Source organism: Ovis aries, chromosome 3 (genome assembly GCF_016772045.2).
Source record: "Ovis aries strain OAR_USU_Benz2616 breed Rambouillet chromosome 3, ARS-UI_Ramb_v3.0, whole genome shotgun sequence".
NCBI lineage: Eukaryota > Metazoa > Chordata > Mammalia > Artiodactyla > Bovidae > Ovis > Ovis aries.
The window spans coordinates 218,834,350-218,857,442 of record NC_056056.1 but is presented as its reverse complement, the minus strand read 5'-3'; the positions used below and the strand labels follow the sequence as shown (position 1 = coordinate 218,857,442).

Below are 23,093 nucleotides of genomic sequence, written 5' to 3'. Positions count from 1 at the left end.
CGTTTCTCATGATGTACTCTGCATATAAGTTAAATAAGCAGGGTGACAATATACAGCTTTGACATACTCCTTTTCCTATTTGGAACCAGTCTGTTGTTCCATGTCCAGTTCTAACTGTTGCTTCCTGACCTGCATACAGATTTCTCAAGAGGCAGGTTAGGTGGTCTGTATTCCCATCTCTTTCAGAATTTTCCACAGTTTATTGTGATCCACACAGTCAAAGGCTTTGGCATAGTCAATAAAGCAGAAATAGATGTTTCTCTGGAACTCTCTTGCTTTTTCCATGATCCAGCAGATGCTGGCAATTTGATCTCTGGTTCCTCTGCCTTTTCTAAACCCAGCTTGAACATCAGGGAGTTCATGGTTCACATATTGCTGAAGCCTGGGCTTGGAGAATTAATAAAGCATTACTTTACTAGCATGTGAGATGAGTGCAATTGCGCGGTAGTTTGAGCATTCTTTGGCATTGCCTTTCTTTGGGATTGGAATGAAAACTGACCTTTTCCAGTCCTGTGGCCACTGCTGAGTTTTCCAAATTTGCTGGCATATTGAGTGCAGCACTTTCACAGCATCATCTTTCAGGATTTGAAACAGCTCAACTGGAATTCCATCACCTCCACTAGCTTTGTTCATAGTGGTGCTTTCTAAGGCCCACTTGACTTCACATTCCAAGATGTCTGGCTCTAGATTAGTGATCACATCATCATGAAACCCCTCAACTTGATATTTTTAACATATATCTTAGTTCCTAGCAAACTTAGCATAATGGATGTTTCTTGAATTGGAGAGGGGAAAATGCAGAACAGTTTTTCCAAACTGACTCAAGGCATGTTTAAAAAAATGTAATTAAAAAAAAAATGCAGCCAATGTCAACCAAATTGTTGGTGAATTAGCTGTATGAATGTACTTCTCCTTTAGCCCATCTAATCAAGAATTGGTGGTGGTGGCCGTGGTGGTGATGGTTTAGTCACTCAGTTGTGTCTGACTCTTTGCAACCCCATGGACTATAGCCTGCCAGGCTCCTCTGTCCATGGGATTTCCCAGGCAAGCATACTGAAGTGAGTTGCCATTTCCTTCTCCCAGGGGATCTTCCCGACCCAGGGATCAAACCTGCATCTCTTGCATTGCAGGCAGATTCTTCACCAACTGAGCCACCAGGGAAGCCTAATCAAGAACTGACTTGGCCTCTAAAATCTAGGCATGGAAGTAAAGCTTCATCTTCCCTCTAAGGTTGCCCTTCCAAAGGGTATGACAACTACCTGGGTTGGGACTTCAGCCACCTACCTGAGTCTTCCTTCTTACTGTAACTTTCAGTTTTAGGGTGCCCTTTGCTTGGTGAATCTTCAAGATTTAACTCTGAGAAGGTGGTAAATGGACCTGAGAAGATGAGGTAGAGGGAAGAGAAGTCTCCTGCTGAGCTGCCACAGATCTGTGAGAGGCAGCTGTATTTCCAGCAGATGGAGGTTCATATGCCGGGGGTAGGGCTTCATTTCCAGCTGGTGGGGCTCCATATCCTGCAGGTGGGGCTCCATATCCCCCAGGTGGGGCTCCATATCCTGCAGGTGGGGCTCCATATCCCCCAGGTGGGACTCCATATCCCCCAGGAGGGGCTCCATATCCCCCAGGTGGGGCTCCATATCCCCCAGGTGGGACTCCATATCCCCCAGGTGGGGCTCCATATCCCACAGGTGGGGTTCCATATCCCCCAGGTGGGACTCCATATCCCCCAGGTGGGCCTCCATATCCCATAGGTGGGGCTCCATATCCCCCTGGTTGGGCTCCATATCCTTCCAGTGGAGTTCCATATTCCCCTGGTTGGGCTCTATATCCTGGTGGTGGGGGTCCATAGATCACAACTGGATATGCTGAGAAGGAAAAAAAAAATCAGTTACTCATTTTTTAGAGCAGACAAGGAATAAGTAAGAAAGAGGTGGAAGATAAAAAAATACTGAAGCAGACTGACACAGGAAGAGAATTCAGACAGAACAATGCAAAAGCCTTATCCTTCAGTCATCACCAGTTGGATGCTTTAACATTTCCTGTTGTGGAGGAATCCAAATTAACATGAAAATAACCTATAGTTAAATCTCTACATACTAATAGTTGTACACAAATACATACTTAACTCAGTAAAGTTTGATTTGATAATAAAAAAATGCTCAATGAGGAATATGTATTTGGGAAATAGAGAAGAGATAAATTTTTAAAAGTCATCTATAATTTCATCATCAAAGACAAAAATTTATTATTTTGGTATATTTATAGGTAGGATCTCTGTTAATTTTTATACAGTCATGATTATGACAATCATATAATTTTTAAAAATCTGTCTCTTTTTACTTGACATTGTGAGAATGCTCTTTATATTATTTTTCTCTTTTTTTCCTGGCTGCTCTGCATGGCTTGTGGGATTCTTAGTTTCCCAACCAGGGACTGAATCTGGCCCTCAGCAATGAAAATGCCAAGTCCTAACCACTGGACTGCCAAGAAAGTTCTTTATATCATTAATGTATTTCACAGATTAAAACCTGGACAATATTTTATCATATGGATAAATGCTACTTATGATAAGTGCTACCTGATTGTCAGAGAGTTATGTTGCTTCCAACTTTCCAATTAATATTATAATAAACATGGATTTTATTTATTTCCTTGGCTACTGCTACTGCTAAGTCACTTCAGTTGTGTCCGACTCTGTGCAACCCCATAGATGGCAGCCCACCAGGCTCCCCTGTCCCTGGGATTCTCCAGGCAAGAACACTGGAGTGGGTTGCCATTTCCTTCTCCAATGCAGGAAAGTGAAAAGTGAAAGTGAAAAGTGAAAGTGAAGTTGCTCAGTCGTGTCCAACTCTTCTCGATCCCATGGACTGCAGCCTACCAGGCTCCTCCGTCCATGGGATTTTCCAGGAAGAGTACTGGAGTGGGGTGCCATTGCCTTCTCCATTCCTTGGCTACATTCCCAAAATGATTTAACTGTGTCAACATGAATGGATAACTGTCAAGTTGTTTTCCTATAATCCATATTTAATATTTATGCTATCTAGAAAAAAATTAAAAGAATCGTCATTAAGATGCTCAAAGAACAAAAGGAAAAATGTATATAAAGTCAAGAAAACTGATATATGAACAAAATAGAAACCTCAGTAAAGCGATAGAAAACATAACAAGAAACCAAAACAAACGAAGTTCTGGAGCTGAAAAGTGCAATAACTGAAATGAAAAATTCACTAGAGGGATTCAAATTCATATTTGAATAGGCAAAAGAAAGAACCAGTAAACTTGAATATAGAATAATAAAAGCTGTAGATAGAGAGGAATAGAAAGAAAAAGATTGATGGAACGTCAACAGAGCCCAAGGGACCAGTGGGACACTACCAAGGAGACCAACATATACATTGTGGAAGTTTCAGAAAAAGAAGAAAGAGAGAAAGATGTAGAGAAAGTATTTGAAGAAATAAAGACTGAAAACTTCTCAAACCTGATGAAACACATGAATATAAACATCCAAGAAGCTCAATAAACTCCAAATAAGATGAACTCAAAGAGATCCACACTGACACATTATAGTCAAACTTACAAAATAGAGACTCTTGACAGCAGCAAGTTCAGTTCAATTTAGTCGCTCATTCGTGTCCAACTCTCTGCGACCCTATGAACCGCAGCATGCCAAGCCTCCCTGTCCATCACCAACTCCAGGAGTTCACCCAAACCCATGTCCATTGAGTTGGTGATGCCATCTAACCATCTCATGCTCTGTCATCCCCTTCTCCTCCTGCCCTCAATTTTTCCCAGCATCAGGGTCTTTTCAAATGAGTCAGCTCTTCACATCAGGTGGCCAAAGTATTGGAGTTTCAGCTTCAGCATCAGTCCTTCCAATGAATATTCAGGACTGATTTCCTTTAGGATGGACCGTTTGGATCTCCTTGCAGTCCAAGGGACAGCAGCAAGAGAGAAGTGAATAATTACATACAAGAGATCCTCAATAAGAAGATTAGCAGATCTCTCTTCAGGAATGTTGGAGGCCAGAAATAAACTGTCCAACAAGAATCCTATATCTGGCCAAACTCCTTTCAGATAGAGAAAGAAAGATGTTTCCAGATAAACAAAACCTGAGGGAGTTAATTACAACTAGACTTGTCCTGTAAGAAATGCTTAAGGGAGTCAAATGAAAGGACACTAGATAATAATTTGAAGCCATATGAAAAAATAAATATCTCAATAAAGGTAAATCATTGAGCAATTATAAAAGTCAACATTATTATAACAAAGGTTTGTAATTTCATTTTTGTTTTCTACATAACTTAAGAGACTAATGCATTTAAAGGAAATATTAGATTATGTGTTTGGGGACACAGTGTATAGAGATATAATTTTGTGATATCAACTAAAAGGAGTGAGAAGGAGGGCTTGTAAAGGTACAGAATATGTGTATGTTATTGAAGTTAAGATTGTAAAATTCAAATCAGTGTTATAACTTTAGGATGTTAAATGTAACCCCCATGGTAGGCACACCCAAAATAAAGCTATACAATATAAACAAAAGGAAATGAGAAAGGAATTCAAACTTTTCACTATCAAAAAATCAACTAAACCACAAAAGAAGATAGTGATGCAGAAAATGAGGGACAAAAAAGCTATAAGGCATATAAAAACCAAATAGTAAAACAGTAGAAGTACTTTGGCCACCTCATGAGAAGAGTTGACTCATTGGAAAAGACTCTGATGCTGGGAGGGATTGGGGGCAGGAGGAGAAGGGGACAACAGAGGATGAGATGGCTGGATGGCATCACTGACTTGATGGACATGAGTCTGACTGAACTCCGGGAGTTGGTGATAGACAGGGAGGCCTGGTGTGCTGCGATTCATGGGGTTGCAAAGAGTTGGACATGACTGAGCGACTGAACTGAACTGAAGGCTCCCATCATCAGTAATTACTTTAAATGCAAGTGGATTAAATTCCCCAATCAAAAGACAGAGATTGGCAGAATGAATGAAAATTCATGATTCAACTACATGCTATGTGTTTAAGAGACTTGTTCTAGATACAAAGACATAAATAATTAAAAGTAAAGGATGAAAAAAGATATTCCATGTAAATAGTAACCAAAAGAGAGCAAAAGTAACTATACTAATATCAGACAAAGTAGACTTTACATCATTAAGAAATAAAGAAGAAAATTACATGTTAATAAAACGTTCAGTACAGCAAAAGAATATAACAATTATAAACATTTGCACAGCTGATAACAGACCATCACATATACGAAGCAAAACTGACAGAATTGAAGGAAGAAGCAATTTTACAGTAATTGTTGAAGACTCCAATATCCCTGACTCACACTGATGGATAGAACAACCAGAGAGAAGATAAATAAGAAATAGAGGATCTGAAAAAGCACATCAAGCCAACTGGATCTAACAAACATAGGACACTCTGCCCAACAACAGAATGCACATTACTCTCAAATGCTCAGTTGATCAGCCGTGTCCAACTCTTTGTGACCCCATGGACTGTAGCCCACCAGGCTCCTCTGCCCATGGAATTTTCCCTTCTCCAGGGGATCTTCCTGACCCAGGGATCGAACCTACATCTCTTATGTCTCCTGCACTGGCAGGCGGATTCTTTACCACTAGCGCCACCTGGGACCCTAGTACTCTCGAGGACACATGTGATATTTTTCAGAATAGACCATATATTAGGCAACAAATTAAGTCTGGATAGATTTTAAAAGATAGATGTCATACAAAGTAGCTTCTCTCATCACAAAGGGATTAATTTATAAATCAACAACAGAAGTAAAACTGGAAAATTCACAAATTTCTGGAAATTAAACACCACACTTGGGCTTCCCTGGTGGTGCAGCGGTTAAGAATCCACCCGCCAATGCAGGTGACGTGGGTTCAACCTCTGGTCCGGGAAGATCCCACATGCTGCAGCCACACTCTCTAGGGCCCGTGCTCTGCAACAGGAGAAGCCACTGCAATGAGAAGCTTGCAAGGACGCACAATGCAGAAACAGGTAGCCCCTGCTTGCTGCCCAAGAGCAGCAACAAACACACAGTGTGGCCAAAAATGAATAAATAAATAAATACTTTAAAATGGGCAAGGACTTGAATAGATACAGCTCCAGAGAAGATACACAAATGGTCAACAAGCACATGAAAAGATAATCAATACCATTGGTCATTAAGAAAATGCAAGTTAAAATTATAATGAGATATCACCTCACCTCACTAGGATGACTTTAATATAAACAACGAGCAAAAAGAAAGGAAAATAACAAGCATTGACAACGATATGGAGAAATAGGAACTTGTGCATTGCTGGTGAGAGTGAAAAAACAGTGCAGTTGCTGTGGAAAAAGAGTTTGGTGGTTTCTCAAACAAGTTAAACATTGAATTACCATATCACCCAATAATTCCAAACCTAAGTATGTACTCAAGAGAAATGAAAACTTATGTCTACAGAGAAACCTAAATACAAATGATTATAACAGCTATTACTCATAATAATCAAAAGGTGGAAATAAGCCAAATGTGCATCAATGCACGAATGAAAAAACAAACTATGATATAAACAATGGAGCACTAGTCAGACACAGAGAGAGAAGCACTGATACATGCTACAGCTTGGACGAGCCTTGAAAACATCACGTTAAGTGAGATAAGCTGAACACAAAGCCACATGTTGCTTGGCTTCTTTTATGTGATATACACAGAACAGGCAAATCCAAAAAGACAAAAAGCAGATTAGAGGAAACCAAGAGACAAAGGAGAGGAGACAACGAGGAATGATTACTTCGTGGCTGTGGGGTATTCTTATGGAGTAATGGAAACGTTTTCCATTTGGTTTGTTTGTTTGCTTTTTGACTGTGCAGCACAGCATGCAGGATCTTAGTTCCCCGACCAGGGATCAAACCTGCACCCCCTAAGTGAAAGGGCAGATCAACCACCGGACTGCCAGCGAAGTCTTGGAAAAGTTTTGAAACTGGAGAGAGCTGATGGCTGCACAGCACTGTGATACACTAAATACCATTGAATTGTACGTTTTAAAATGGTTAATTGTATGTTATACAAATTTCAACTTAAAAACATTTTTGTAAAACCTTACCAATACTTACTTCAAAATTTTGAATGTCAGTTGATTAACACTTAAAGATTAAGGTAACTACAAAGGCCAGAAATAACTACCCATCAGTTGTATACAAACTAAATGCTGATGGACATGCATGTCATGCTCCAAGGAAAACCCAAGAAATGGCCTGCATCTGGGGGTCTGTTGGCAGCCTGTTAGGAGACCTTTCATGGTCCACCCACAGACTGTGAACCACACTTGAGAGTACTGATCTACATCTCTGGGGAACATGGCTCAGCATCTGTGGACAGACACAGCTGCTACAGGAAAGGGTACAGGTCACAGAGCCCAGGATTGGAGTCTTCAGTGAGGATGAAGGGCGTGGACAAGCATGATGGCTGTGCTTGTATGAGAGAGGAATGAGGAGTATCCAAGAGCACACATTTCTGCCCAGGTTGTAAGCAGAAGTGACTTCCTACTAATGAGAGTTGCCCAATATCCTCCATATTTGTACATCAAAGTAAGCCTGAAATTGATGCTTTTGAACTGTGGTGTTGGAGAAGACTCTTGAGAGTCTCTAGGACTGCAAGGAGATCAAACCAGTCAATCCTAAAGGAGATCAATCCTGAATATTCATTGGAAGGACTGCTGCTGAAGCTGAACCTCTAATACTTTGGCCACCTGATGCGAAGAGCCAACTCAGAAGAAAATACTCTGATGCTGGGAAAATTGAAGGCAGGAGGAGAAGGGGATGACAGAGGACGAGATGGTTGGATGGCATCACTGACTCGACGGACATGAGCTTGAGCAAGCTCTGGGAGCTGGTGAAGGACAGGGAAGCCTGGAGTGCTGCAGTCCATGGGGTTGCAAAGAATCGCACATGACTGAGTGACTGAACAAAAACAAAGTCTGAAATGGAAAGCCGGTCACTTACTGGCTTACCACCGGGTTTGAATCTGGAAATGAAATCATGGATTCAACTATTTTCCAACCTCCAAAACTCTGCTGCTTCTCCTGCAGCAGAGTTGGAGGCAAGCTATCCGTATTAGATCTGTGAGCCCTGGGCACACCTTTCCACCTCCCAGGAAGAACCTCCCTGCCATACCTCACCTGGACAAGGTTGTGAAGAGCACACTGCAGCCCCTGGGACAGTAATTATGTACAGTCCTGAAGTGTCAAACCAGTAATTTACACTTCCAAGTGGAATTCCTCTGGCAGCTGAGAAGACAAATTTGGCAAAATAAGGGCTCTTTAATTCTTTTAAGACAGATATACAGCAACTATCAACCAAATAATTAACAGAGTTTTAACCAACATGTTACATGAGTGTCTGGCAATGCTCCCAGGATACAAGATTTAAAATATATTCTGTCCTTGTCCTCAACTGCATGCTTCCTGAAGACAGTGATTGTGTATATTTTCCTGTGCTTATTGAAGGCCTAGCGTAACACCCACCATAATAGGGATTCAGAAAAAATTTTCAAGTGAAGATTCTATCAAGTTATCAAGATAACTCCATTAAAGGCCAACATAATGGCAGTACCCTGCAGGTGGTGACTGCAGCCATGAAATTAAGATGTTTGCTCCTTGGAAGAAAAGCTATGACAAACCTAGACAGTGTTTTAAAAAGCAGAGACATCACTTTGCCAACAAAGGTCTATATGATCAAAGCTATGGTTTTTCCAGTTGTCATGGATGGATGTGAGAGTTGGGCCATAAAGAAGGCTGAGCACCCTTGAAGAACTGATGCTTTTGAACTGTGGTGCTGGAGAAGACTCCTGAGAGTCCTTTGGACAGCAAGGAGATCAAACCCATCAATCCTAAAGGAAATCAACCCTAAATATGCATTGGAAGGACTGATACTAAAGCTGACACTCCAATACTTTGGCCACCTGATGCAAAGAGATGACTCATCGGAAAAGACCCTGATGCTGGGAAATGTTGAGGGCAGGAGGAGAAGGGAGCCACAGAGGATGAGATGCTTGGATGGCACTGACTCAGTGGACATGAGTTTGAGCAAACTCGGGGAGAGAGTGAAGGACAGGGAAGCTTGGTATGCTGCAGTCCATGGGGTCATAAAGAGTTGGACATGACTTACTGACTGAACAACAACAATGACATTACCAAAGAAAGCTTCTGTTGGTCTCTGCATCTCTTTTATAAGGACACTTTAATGGTATTTAGTATTTGATGGTATTTGAGTAATCTAGAGTAATTCTCTCATCTCAAGATCCTTAATTATATCTGAAAAGCCTTTTTTTTTTTTTTTACAAAGTAACATTCAAAGATTCTGAGGATTATCTTTTCAGAACCATTGTCAACCTGCCACACTAATTTCTGCCCTATGGCATATGACCAGAAGCAATGTACACAGTTTCCGTGCCTGGCCCATGAAAACATCCCAGGTGAGATCTTTACTCTCTTCCCCACTCTGCTGACCACCCAAAGAGGCTGTGGAAACCATGTGTTAATGATGAGATTCTACTACCCTGGGTCCCTGAAGGGCTGTGTGGAACAGAGGTCCCTTTAACCCCTGCTGATTGGCCTCTTTTCAAGGTTTATTTTGATGGGAGCCATTTTTAAAGTCTTTATTGAATTTGTTGCAATACTTGCTTCTGTTTTATGCTTTGCTTTTTTGGCCCTGAGGCATGTGGGGTCTGAGCTCCAGGCTAGGGATAGAACTCACACTGTCTGCGATGAAAGGGGAAATTTTAACCACTGAACTGTCAGAGAAGTTCCTAACTGGCCTTTATATAAGCGGTAATATCCATTACCTTATTGTTCTTTGTTTAGTCGCTTAGTTATGTCTGATTTTTTGCCGCCCCATGGATTGTAGCCCGCCAGGCTCCTCTGTCCATAGGATTTCCCAGGCAAGAATACTGGAATGGGTTGTCATTTCCTTCTCCACCACTATCTTAAGTCACTGATAATTTGGGGTTTATCTGTTTCAATAGCTAGCATTATCTTAACTGGGTGGGATGTGCTCAGTTGTGTCCAACTCTTTGTGACCCCATGGACTGTAGCCCGCCAGGTTCCTCTGTCCATGGGGTCTCCAAGGCAAGAATACTGGAGTGGGTTGCCATTTCCTTCTCCAGAGGATCTTCCCAGCCCAGGGATCAAATCCACTTCTGTATTTCCTGCATTGCAAGCGGATTCTTTACCTCTGAGCCACCAGGAAAGCCCACTGTAAGACAGGATAATGTATTATTCTTGCATATGTCTATTTCCACCAGACCATGTGCATCTTAACTAGACTGGAGTTGGTGGTGGAAAGCAAGGGAGAAAGAAGAAGAGCATTCCAGACAGAGCAAATAGCCTGAAGGCTCAGAGATGGGAGAGCAAGGTACAAAAATATCCAGCTGGATTGGGATACAAAAACTGAGAGAGCGAGGGATACAAAGTGAAGCTACACTGAATTAAAAGATTATTTGTATTCTAAGTTTGAAAAGAGTCCTCTGGTACATCTATTAGATCAGTGCTGCAGGACTTGACAGTATCTCTTCCCATGCTTTAGTCCCATGAAAAATGAGAATTAAACCCAAGAAGAGCAAAGCTATAGCCAGAGAGAAGACAAGAAGGCATGCCAGAGGAAGAAGAGCCAAGCTAACTCCACCAAAAACAAGAGTATTCAATGATGCAGCCACTTAAACGGACAAGAGACTATCCAAATGATTTACTAAGGCAAAATCACTCAGGTGTCTGACTGTAAATTCCCACTAGATTGTGAACTTCTTCAGGTTATGCTCCTACCATGTAGTAGGGTACTTGGTACATAGTCAGTAGGCTCAGGAAATACCCACTGAATACATGCGAAATGTGGAGAAGGAAATGGCAACCTGCTTTAGTATTCTTGCCTGGGAAATCCCACGGACAGAGGAGCCTGGCAGGCTACACAGTACATGAAGTTGAAAAAAGTCAGACACAGCTTAGCAACTAAACAACAACGTGGGGAAATACCACCGTCCTGACCACAGAGGGCAGAAGTCTTCACTAGTTAACCATCTTATTCTAATTATACAGGCCCCCAAATCCCAAAGAGCTTGATATCTTTATCAGCATCACTCACCAGCAGAGGCAGCTTTTCTCATCAGTTGGGCAAATTCGATGGCACCTCCTTTCTTGAAGGATAACTTAAAAACAGCTTGTCCTTCCCAGCCACCTGGGGGGAGAAATGGCAGACACTCACTAAGAGGCTGGCACGCTGGTAACAGAAGTATGGAGAGAAGCACCACCCAGTGGAGTCTGAATCTTAAACTTTCTATAAGCTTTTGAGAAAAAATACACTTCTGAGGGGGACACTTACCACCCGGAGCTGCCTGAATGGTTCCTTTAATGTAGTTGGGGGCAAAAATTGGTTGTTCAATGGTGCAGTCACTCATCAGGTCAAAGGGCATCATAAAAGAAAGCATGGGGTCATTGACTAAGTGTGAAGTCACGAAGACCACCTAAGAAAGGAAAGAAACTTTGGGAAAGGAATACGATTCGTCCATGCATTGAGACATAGAAGAACAATTCTAAAGTCGAGGCTGCTTTGGCATTCTGGCCTAATTGAGAAATATCACAGATTTTCTTCCAGCACTCTTCAACAAGGAAAATCTCCAAGTGGTAACGTTTCAAAACATTTTGAAAGTCAAGGTTTAACCTCTCTCTCTTTTAAGGGAAATAAACGTAGAGTTAATTAGATCAGAGGAGAAGCAGAAATTACCTGTTATGGGACTTTCCTGGGGGTTCAATGGTTAGGAATCTGCCTGCCAATGCAGGGGACATGGGTTCAATTCCTAGTCCAAGAAGATTCCACATGCCACAGGGCAACTAAGCCTGTGTGCCACAACTCCTGAGCCCGAGTGCCCTAGAGCCTGTGCTCCTGAACAAGAGAAGCCACTGGAATGAGAAGCCCGAGCACCACAACTACAGAGTAACCCCAACTCACCACAACTAGAAAAGGCCCGGGCATAGCAATGAAGGCCCAGCACAGCGAAAAAAATAAATAAATAAAATAAACTAGATTAAAAAGAGAGAAATTACCCGGTATGAAGTGAGAAACAACGTTCCTTTCTTTGTGCCATTAAAGAGATGGGATTCCACTGGTTTCTGCAGGAAGCAGAGGTCCACATCCTCACACTGCTTCAAGACACTGCAGAGAGGAAAGGCGGACAGCACGCGGTTTAGGAGTTATACGAAAAGACACAAACAAAGCTCTCAGTGTAGTTTCTAGCCTGGAGGGAGGTTATTGGCTGCTACTGGTGCTACTGCTACTATTTTATTAAAATAGAAAGGAATTGAAATGATCTTATTCTCTGACAACTCACACTTCCTCTTTATCACTGGGTTCTTTTTTTTTTCTTTCTTAGCAAACCTAATTCTATTCTTAAAGTCCACTAATTCTTATACTTCTTGTGCATTTTATATAAAGCACTGTGTTAATGAAACGGTTTCTTGGACTCTGGTAAAGAAGGTGAGACATATGAAGTGAAGTACAGGATCCTCTGACATGCCTGCCATGTTCTCCCTTCACTCCTAACCTGAAAACCCTGGACCCATCCTACTCTTACAGAATCCTATTGGGGTTTTTTCTCTTTCTTAGTTTTATATATATATATATATATATGTGTGTGTGTGTGTGTGTGTGTGTGTGTATTATATATATATATACTATTAATATTTATTGAATGAATGAATGAAAACATGGATATAAGTAATAATGCAAGAAAAACATGATATGCATCACATAGGCAGAACAAAATATCATGGCAGGTAGAGATCAGCTTTTGATAGAAGTAATTAGGAATGATTTTATAGAAAAATTGAAATTCGAGCTGATTCTTAAGAGATGAATAGTGTTTCATTGGGCAGAAGTGAGGGTAGGGGACAGTCCTGATGGGATGCAAACAGCATCAGTGGAAAGAACACTGTATTCTTGGGAGCAGCCTACCTGCGTGAATTTATCAAAACATCATGGGAGTGTGATTAGGAGGAATAGTGAGATAAAGCTGAGCCCGTGCTGGGACCAGAGCTAGACACATCATTCAACAGGCAAGGCAGAACTGTGACCTGCAGCTGTCTCAGCAGGTAGGTCACATGATCAAGGAAATGGTGATATGTCAGAGGGATCCATTTAAGAACTAGCATAGTCCTGATATGAGGTAATAAGAACTGGAATTAGGGTGATAGTATATGGCTAAAAAGTCCTTATTAAAAGAGTATGAAAAAGTGGATGTCAGCAACAATAGTGGAACAGGGATCTCTAAAAGCCAGTCTAGAACTCTAGAATCTAATCAAAACTGATAGCAACCAGGGGAATGTTTAATCAAGAAAAAAAATAAGAGCGTCAATAAGAGCTTCATGCACTTCAACTTAGGCCAGTACTCCTCCACTCCCTAGCTTGGCACAGCTCTGAAACAGCAACCCACATTCTCAGTATAAGTACAAAGTGCTGGGGTGAGGGGAGAAGAACAGACCTTACTGTGGTTTTCTGCTTTGACCTGTCCAGGGGTTCCCTGGAGGACTAGCTCAGAATTCTCTCAGGATTAAGGCAGCTACCCAGGGCACGTTTGTTAAACAACATTTCAAAATGTGTGAGAGCCGTTAAGTGGGGCAAAAGATGATTTTGGGGGGCAAACAATAAAAAACTTAAAAGACAGGAAGAAAAGACTGGGGAATGAGATGCTTTGAGAAATAAAGGCTTTGAAAACCTCTAACATGTTCATGGGAATCTAGAAAGCATCACAGACTGGGTGCTTTCACGTATCAGGGCTGGGTTCATCCTCAGAAGAAACCTGAGAAGGCTCTAGAACAGTTACCTCTGGCTGACAATGAGGCTTTGCCCAATCAGGAAGTAAAAATTAAGACAGTTTTACATTGCCTGACTGAGTGACAAAGACTGGTTCACACACACACACACACACACACAGCCCATCTAGGATATATAAAGAACTCATACAACTCAACAACAAAAAATCTAATTTAAAAATGGACAAAGGGATAACCAACAAGGACCTACTGTATAGCACATGGAACTCTGCTCAGTGTTACGTGGTAGCCTGGATGGGAGGGTAGTCTGCGGGAGAATGGATACATGTATATGCATGACTGAGTCTTTTTGCTTTTCACCTGAAACTATCACATTGTTAACTGGCTATACCTCAATACAAAATACAAAGTTTAAAAGAAAAAAATTCTTTTAATGGACAGAGGATTTAAACAGACATTTCTCCAAAATAATATATAAATAGCAAAAAATACCAAAAGATGCTCAACATTATTAATCATCAGATAAATGCAAATCAAAACCACAAATGATATATCACCTCACACCTATTAGGGTGACTACTATTGAAAAAGATATCCTAGGTGTTTGTGGCCTAGAATATTGACAGGTTGAAAATTCTGTGCACTCTTGGTGGGATTGTAAAGTGGTTCAGGCACTATGGAACAGTATGGAGTGGCCTCAAAAATTAAAAATAGAATTACTCCATGGTCCAGAAATCCCATTTCTGGGTATATGTCAAAAAGAATTGAAAACAAGGTCTCAAAAAGATATTTGTGCACTCATATTCATAATAGCCAAGAGGAGGAAGCAATCTAAAAGTCTGTCAGTGAATGGAGAAACAAAATGTGGTATATACATACAATGGAATATTACTCAGGCTTAAAAAGGAAGGAATATTGTCACATGCCACCACATGGGTGAACCTTGAGAACACTGCGCTAAGCGCAATCGCAGAGACAAAGACAATTATACGATTTCACCCACATGTGGAATCTAAAACAAAATCAAATTCATAGAAGCAAAGAGTATAACAGTAGTTATTGGGGGTTGAGGGGATGAGGGAAATGGGGAAATGTTAGGCAAGGATACAAATTTAGAGGTATGTAAGATGAGTAAATTGAAGAAAGTAGGGAAAACCACTAGACCATTCAGGTATGACCTAAATCAAATCCCTTACGATTATACGCTAGAAGTGACAAATTGATTCAAGGGACTAGATCATGATAGAGTGCCTGAAGAACTATGGATGGAAGTTTGTAACATTGTATAGGAGGCGGTGACCAAAACTATCCCCAAGAAGAAATGCAAAGAGGCAAAATGGTTGTCTGAGGAGGCCTTACAAATAGCTGAGAAAAGAAGAGAAGCAAAAGGTAAAGGAGAAAAGGAAAGATACACCCTCTGAATGCAGAGTTCCAAACAATAGCAAGGAGAAATAAGAACACTTTCCTAAGTGATTAATGCAAAGAAACAGATGAAAACAATAGACTAGGAAAGACTAGAGATTTCTTCAAGAAAATAAAAGATACCAAGGGAACATTTCATGCAAAGATGGGCACAATAAAGGACAGAAATGGTATGGGCTTAATAGAAGCAGAAGATATTAAGAGGAGGTGGCAAGAATATGCAAGAGAACTATACAAAAAAGATCTGAATGACCCAGATAACCACGATGGTGTGATCAGTCATGTAGAGCCAGACACCCTGGAGTGCAAAGTCCAATTGGCCTTAAAAAGCATCACTACGAACAAAGCTAGTGGAAGTGATGGAATTCCAGCTCAGCTATTTCAAATCCTAAAAGATGATACTGTGAAAGTGCTGCACTCAATATGCCAGCAAATTTGGAAAACTCAGCAGTGGCCACAGGACTGGAAAAGGTCAGTTTTCATTCCAATCCCAAAGAAAGGCAATGGCAAACAATGCTCAAACTACCTCACAATTGCACTCATCTCACACGCTAGCAAAGTAATGCCCAAAATTCTCCAAGCGAGGCTTCAACAGTACCTGAACCAAGAACTCCCTGATGTTCAAGCTGGGTTTAGAAAAGGCAGAGGAACCAGAGATCAAATTGCCAGCATCTGCTGGATCATGGAAAAAGCAAGAGAGTTGAAAAACATCTACTTCTGCTTTATTGACTACCCCAAAGCCTTTGATTGTGTGGATCACAACAAACTGTGCAAAATTCTGAAAGAGATGGGAATACCAGACCACCTGACCTGCCTCTTGAGAAACCTGTATGCAGGTCAGGAAGCAACAGTTAGAACCGCACATGGAATAATGGACTGGTTCCAAATCGGGAAAGGAGTACATCAAGGCTGTATATTGTCACCCCGCTTATTTAACTTCTATGCAGAATACATCATGTGAAATGCCAGACTGGATGAAGCACAAGCTGGAATCAGACTGCTGGGGAAAATATCAATAACCTCAGACATGCAAATGACAACACCCTTATGGTAGAAAGTGAAGAGGAACTAAAAAGCCTCTTGATGAAAGTGAAAGAAGAGAGTGAAAAAAGATGGCTTGAAACTCAACATTCAAAAAACAAAGATTATGGTATCTGGTCCCGTCACTTCATGGCAAATGATGGGTAAACAATGGAAACAGTGACAGACTTTATTTTCTTGGTCTCCAAAATCACTGCAGATGGTGACTGCAGCCATGAAATTAAAAGACGCTTGCTCCTTGGAAGAAAAGCTATGACCAACCTAGACAGCATATTAAAAAGCAGAGACATTACTTTGCCAACAAAGGTCCATCTAGTCAAAGCTATGGTTTTTCCAGTAGTCATGTATGGATGTGAGACTTGAACCATAAAGAAAGCTTAATGAATAAGAACTGATGCTTTTGAATTGTGGTGTTGGAGAAGACTGTTGAGAGTCCCTTGGACTGAAAGGAGATCAAACTAGTCAGTCCTAAAGGAAATCAGTCCTGAATATTCACTGGAAGGACTGATGCTGAAGCTGAAGCTCCAATAGTCTGGCCACCTGATGCGAAGAACTGACTCACTGGAAAAGACCCTGATGCTGGGAAAGACTGAAGGCAGCATGAGAAGGCGTCAACAGAGGAAGAGACGATTGGATGGCATCACCGACTCGATGGACATGAGTTTGAGCAAGCTCTGGGAGTTGCTGATGGTCAGGGAAGCCTAGTGTGTTGCAGTCCATGGGGCTGCAAAGAGTCGGAAACGACTGAGGAACTCAACTGAACTGAAGATGAATAAGTCTAGAGATCTAATATGCAGGCGTGAAGACTATATTTAATAATACTGTATTGAACACTGGAAATATGCTAAGAGAGTAGATTTGAAGTGCTTTCATCACACTAAAACAAAAAGGTAATTATTTGAGGAAATGAAATGTTAACTAACTTGACTGCAATAATCATTTCACTGTGTACATTACATTATTGTTGTATACTTTATATACAATTTTTATTTTTTAATGGTTAAGATGGTAATTTTTGTTATGTGTTTTTACCACACAAAAATGATGAACAAATTAGCCAAAAAGTGGAGGATATTTATGAACCAAGAAAATTCACCAAATACATATATAGTTGATAACAATAAGACAAAAATAATTTCATTAGCAATAAAACTTTAAAAAAAGATTTCATTATTTGGATTCCATTATCAGACTAGCTTCCCTGGTGGCTCAGATGGTAAAGTGTCTGCCTGCAACGCGGGAGACCTGAGTTCAATCCCTGAGTCAGGAAGATCTTCTGGAGAAGGAAATGGAAACCCACTCCAGTACTCTTGCTTGGAAAATTCCATGGATGGAGGAGCCTGGTAAGCTACAGTCCATGGAGTCGCAAAGAGTCAGACACGACTGAGCAACTTCACTTTCTTTTCCTTTCCTATCTGACTGGCAGAGCTATCAAAGATTAACATTCAGTGTTGGCAAGGTGAAATTGGACACAAAGTATTAAAAAGAATGTAAATTGATACAGTTCTGTAGGGGGATTTTTCCAGTGGTCATGTATGGATGTGAGAATTGGACTATAAAGAAAGATGAAAGCAGAAGAATTGATGCTTTTGAACTGAGGTGTTGGAGAAGATTCTTGAGAGTCCCTTGGACTGCAAGGAGATCTAACCAGTCCATCCTAAAGGAGATCAGTCCTGAATATTCATTGGAAGGACTGATGCTGAAGCTAAAACTCAATACTTTGGCCACCTGATGTGAAGAGCTGACTCATTTGAAAAGACCCTGATGCTGGGAAAGATTGAGGGCAGGAGGAGAAGGGGTCGGCAGAGGATGAGATGGTTGGATGGCATCACCAACTCAATGGACATGGGTTTGGGTGGACTCCGAGAGTTGGTGATGGACAGGGAGGCCTGGCGTGCTGTGGTTCACAGGATCGCAAAGCATCAGACACGACTGAGCAACTGAACTGAAACTGAAACCATAGGGGGAATTTGCAATAAATATATTTCCATTTATAAATATGTTAAATATAAAATATGTGTAATATTTAAAAATATTTTTACAAGGATTTTTTTATAAATATGTAAAAAAAAATTTTTAAGTCTATGTCCTCTGGGGACTTCCCTGGTGGTCCAGCAGTTAAGACTTCAAGCTCCCAATGCAGGCCTGGGTTCAATTCCTGGTCCAGGAACTAGATCCTGCACACCAGAACAAAAGATCCCACAGGCCACAACAAAGGTTTGTGTGCCAAAATCAAGACTCAACACAGCCAAATAAAAAAATATATATATTTAAATAAATAACAAATAATTGTTTTTTAGAAGTCTATGTCTTTTGACCCCCCAATTTCACTTTCAGGAATATGTCTGAAAGAAACATTTTGATAGGTGAACAAAAATAAATCTTTAAGAAATTCACTGTGGCAATGTTTATAGCAATGACAAATTAAAACCAGATTTATCCCAGATAGTGGCTTGAGCAAAAATGTCTGCATACTGGAGTACCAGACATCAAAAATAATGATGTGTTAATAGATGCCAATACTGCAAAGCATTCTCAATACATCCGTAAATGAGGAAAACAAATTACAAAGCAGTCTGATAGGGGAAGGTGTGTGTATTTCCACAGGGGGATGTGCAAAAGGATACATATCAAAATATAAAAAGCACTTCATGTAAGAATCTGGAGTAATTAAATGTTTTCCAATTTTTCTAAATGGTATTACCTGCACACTTTAAAATATGGATTTTTTTAAAAAACAAAACTCAATCAGTATCTTCCTTTTTACCAGTACAGTCTGGCTCATACATTTATGACTTTTCAGCTGGGATCAGAAAAAAAATCTCCACATAACACAGCCAAGCTGTGATGAATTTCTTAACTGTGTATTGTGAAGAGTCAGGAGAAGTCAAAATATAACCAATCTTCTTCCTCTCAAGCTATTTCTGTAAAGTAGTTTCTATCCGAAAAGGTAGAGCCCTGACAGAGTCTTTGCTTGCAGAGACAGAGTTCTCCTTTTCGAGGGGCAGCCAGCGTAGAGACATGAATACACACTACCGAAATTCAGAGCTCTGCCACATGCCTGACCATATGATTTTAGGCAAATTACTTTTTGCTTCAGTTTTTCCACCTGTGACATGAGGAAAATCATACTGATCCTCACTGCAGATAGAGCAGTTATAAACACAAAGCCCTTAGAACAGTGCCCCAATAAGGCGAACCATTGGAGAGCACAGAAAGGACTCCACAAAGATAATTCACATAAAATCAATATTTGCTATAATTTTTTTAAGGCCACGCTTCATTCCTTGCCTCTAGCACACAAACAGAAAAGCAGAGAGACAAACTCGTAGCCCAGTTGAGAAGACACCCAAACACCAGATTAGAAGTGGCTTCCAGGCACAGAGCCACAGGCACACAGGTCTCAGTTCTCCAGGCCAGCGTGCGGGGCATCAGCATGGTGGGCAATCATCTCACTACTAGGAAAACTGAACAAAACAGCAGCCGTCCTTCAGGGCCAAGGGAGGATGTACAGCCTTCAGAGTGTATAAATCTGTCAAGAAAATATTCTGGGGAAGGAAGCATAGAAAAAACAGATCTGGACATCAGCATGATGTACTGTCTTAAAGGATCTTCCTGATAGATGCATTCAAAGCAATCTGGGTGTGTTTTGCCTCACCTGAGCAATGCGTTGGGCTTCAGAGTCTCACAGCTAGGCGAGAGCAAAGGAAAACGAGGGCAAATCTGAGCAGAGAGAGGAGCATATTTAAGAACCGTTGGGGAGTTTGAACAGGACTCTTAACAGCCTGGGCAGGGGATTGAGGAGGGGAGTGAAGCAGGGGCCAAGGTATTGGGTTCAGTTCAGTTCAGTCACTCAGTCGTGTCCGACTCTTTGCGACCCCATGAATCGCAGCACGCCAGGCCTCCCTGTCCATCACCATCTCCCGGAGTTCACTCAGACTCACGTCCATCGAGTCCGTGATGCCATCCAGCCATCTCATCCTCGGTCGTCCCCTTCTCCTCCTGCCCCCAATCCGTCCCAGCATCAGAGTCTTTTCCAATGAGTCAACTCTTCACATGAGGTGGCCAAAGTACTGGAGATATTGGGTAGGGAAGTAAAAAGGGGCAACTCTGGGCTGAACCTGACGAGGCTGGAGGAAACAGGTGAACAGCAGGCACTGCTAGCACCACAAAGCCATGGGTGCAAACCCCAGGGCCCCCACGGGAGGTGAGAGAACATCACTCTTCCCAGACGTGTCTTCTTTTGGTCCCCATCTTTTCAAAAAAGTAAGACCAGCCATCTCCTTGATTGGGGACGAAGAAGAGAGGGGTTTTTTTGAAGTTCTGAGGGTGAAGAGAGGCCCTGGACAGTTTAGGATCTTTCTAGAAAGAGCCACACTCGTGCCTTTTCTACCTCCCAGAAGCCTGGGACCTTGGTGCCGTCACTCTACAAAGGTAGCTCACTCCTAACAGCACGGCACGCCACCCCGAGGGTCGGTGTGACTTCCCTTTCCTGCCACTGCACTTCCAACTTTTTTCTGAGGCAGCACACGGCTCACTCCCTGGGCACGTGCCCTTCACACGTGCAACACCCCTATTCCCGCCTCCACCACATTCACATCCAGAACACCCGCGAGGCAGCGCCGGCTCTAACGGTCGGGGAAGAGCTACGCTTGCTATGAGCGCAGAAAAGGCGGGAAAGTCTCTGACTGGCTGAGAGTTTGTGCACCGCCAATTCTCCTGGCCTCTCCTCCCTCCGACAGCTCCACAGGCTTCCTTTCAGGCACCTTTCGCCAGTGGAGATGAGGGCCCCACGACGGCTCTCGGTGTGGCTCTGGTTCACGGCCATCCTGCTCAGGCCCCCTCCTGCCGCCCCGCAGATGGGAAGGGGCGGGGCCTGCGCCAAGCCGTTGGGCGGGGTTCTGGAGGGGAGGGCGGAGATTATGGCGCAAGGACCGGGAGTGAGTGAATGAGGCAGCCGGTCACGTGAGGGGCCTCCGTCAGAGAACCCAGCAGAGTCAAGGTTGAGACAGCCGTGAGGGGAAAGCGGGCAGGTCCAGGGGATTGGCTCCGCCCCCAGAGCGCCGAGGCGTAAGGGATGAGGCGGTGATCACCGCAGCCAGACCCAGTCTTGGCCGCTGCTTTGTCGTCCCTGCCTAGCTGCCCCGCTGCCTACGAGTATAGACTTGAATTGGTCCTGTCAGGAGTCAAAATTAAAAGCGGGATTTTCCTATGCCCTTCCTGACCCAGGTCAGAAAACTGTTGCCCTTTGGAGAAAAAGTTTGAAATGATTCCTCACTTTTCCTGAGGCGAGCAGAACTCTCTTCCCCCAGAGAAAGACTGAAATCAGAGCCAATTTTTTTTGTGAGGCAGCGTCCAGGAAATGGTGCAAGAGCTGGGTGAGGAGATCCAAGAGGGGATTTCGATCCTGAGTGAGTCCGTTCCAGCTCCAAGATGGAGAGAGCCTTTTGTCTGTGTCTCCCATCATACCTGCCCTGCCTCCTCCAAAGGGTGATTGTGAGGATCAGGTGATACATTTTATCAGAGTTGCTTTTAAGACTAAAATGTTGTGTGTTTGCTTATTTCCTTGAACTTCACCAATAGCACCAGAGGTCTTCCAATAAAAGGATGTTAACATCTGGATTACCTACCATATATTTCATCAAATTTAAGATGTTGTCAGTTATAAAATAGGGGTTTCCCAGGTGGCTCAGAGGTAAAGACAGCCTACCAAGCAGGAGACACTGGTTTGATCTCTGGGAAGATACCCTGGAGAAGGAAATGGCAAGCCACTTGAATATTCTTGCCTGGGAAATCTGGACAGAGGAGCCTGGTGGGCTACAGACCATGGGGTCGTGAAGAGTCAGATACAACTCAGCAATTAAACAACAGTTATAAAATGCACCATTTTGAAGTGTAACTCTAAGGGGAAAAAGCTGCTAAATCTACTGACATCTGTTGTAAGATGTATCCTGATTTCAGAAATGTATATGTATACATATATTTTTAATTATGACTACCATAGGAATGGTGTGAAGCAGTGGAACAAACATCACGCATTGCTCTCTAGGTCCTGTCCTGCGTTGTTAACTAAGTATATAACCTTGGGCAAGATGATCATGCTTCCTAGCCTTGTTTCCTTATCTGTTTGAAGAAAGAAGTAGAAGAACTCTTAGGTTTCTTTCAGCTGTAATATTTTATGTTTGCCAAGAAAAGAAAGAAAGTGAAGTTGCTCAGTCATGTCCGACTCTTTGCGATCCCATGGACTGTAGTCTACTAGGCTTCTCTGTCCATGGGATTTTCCAGGCAAGAGTACTGGAGTAGATTGCCATTTCCTTCTCCAGGGGATCTTCCTGGCCCAGGGATCGAACCCAGGTCTCCTGCATTGCAGGCAGACGCCTTACCCTCTGAGCCACCAGGGAAGCCCAACTGTCTCTCAAATCTTCTCACTTTTCTTCTCCTTGTGGCTCTAGGTCTGGCCCTCATCATTTAACCTGAATGACTCCAAGAGCACAGTGACCTTTCTTCCTCTAGTCTTGACCCCTACCATTCATTTATACCTTGAGATCATCATACAGAACATTGAGGATCCAAACACAATTGCATATGGTGGTTGTATTCAAATTCAGAGAAATAATGTGCAGGTAGAGTTGTGTTATTTGCTGGCTATAGAAGACAGTGTAAACCACATAGACAGGAAGGACTGACTTAAGTTCAAAAAAGATAAGAGAAAAGCTAGTGCTTTAAGTTTAAAAGTCTTCAGTGCAAAATAGGCAGGTTTCTAGCAAGATGGATCCACTCCTCTCACAGTTTTGGTTTTATGCCTT

The 23,093-nt window shown here is 42.2% G+C and overlaps 1 protein-coding gene across 1 annotated transcript; it reads right to left on the bottom strand.

The window, feature by feature from the left end:
- Window positions 1-200: 200 nt before the first annotated feature.
- Window positions 201-21,115, bottom strand: WBP2NL (WBP2 N-terminal like). The gene is made up of 6 exons (XM_042247816.2): window positions 21,054-21,115; window positions 12,100-12,208; window positions 11,378-11,519; window positions 11,141-11,233; window positions 8,185-8,292; window positions 201-1,865 (listed from the first exon to the last, which is right to left on the bottom strand). Exons 1-6 carry the CDS (start codon window positions 21,113-21,115, stop codon window positions 1,351-1,353), a joined length of 1,029 nt encoding a protein of 342 aa, XP_042103750.1. The 3' UTR covers window positions 201-1,350.
- Between the last annotated feature and the right edge of the window lie 1,978 nt (window positions 21,116-23,093).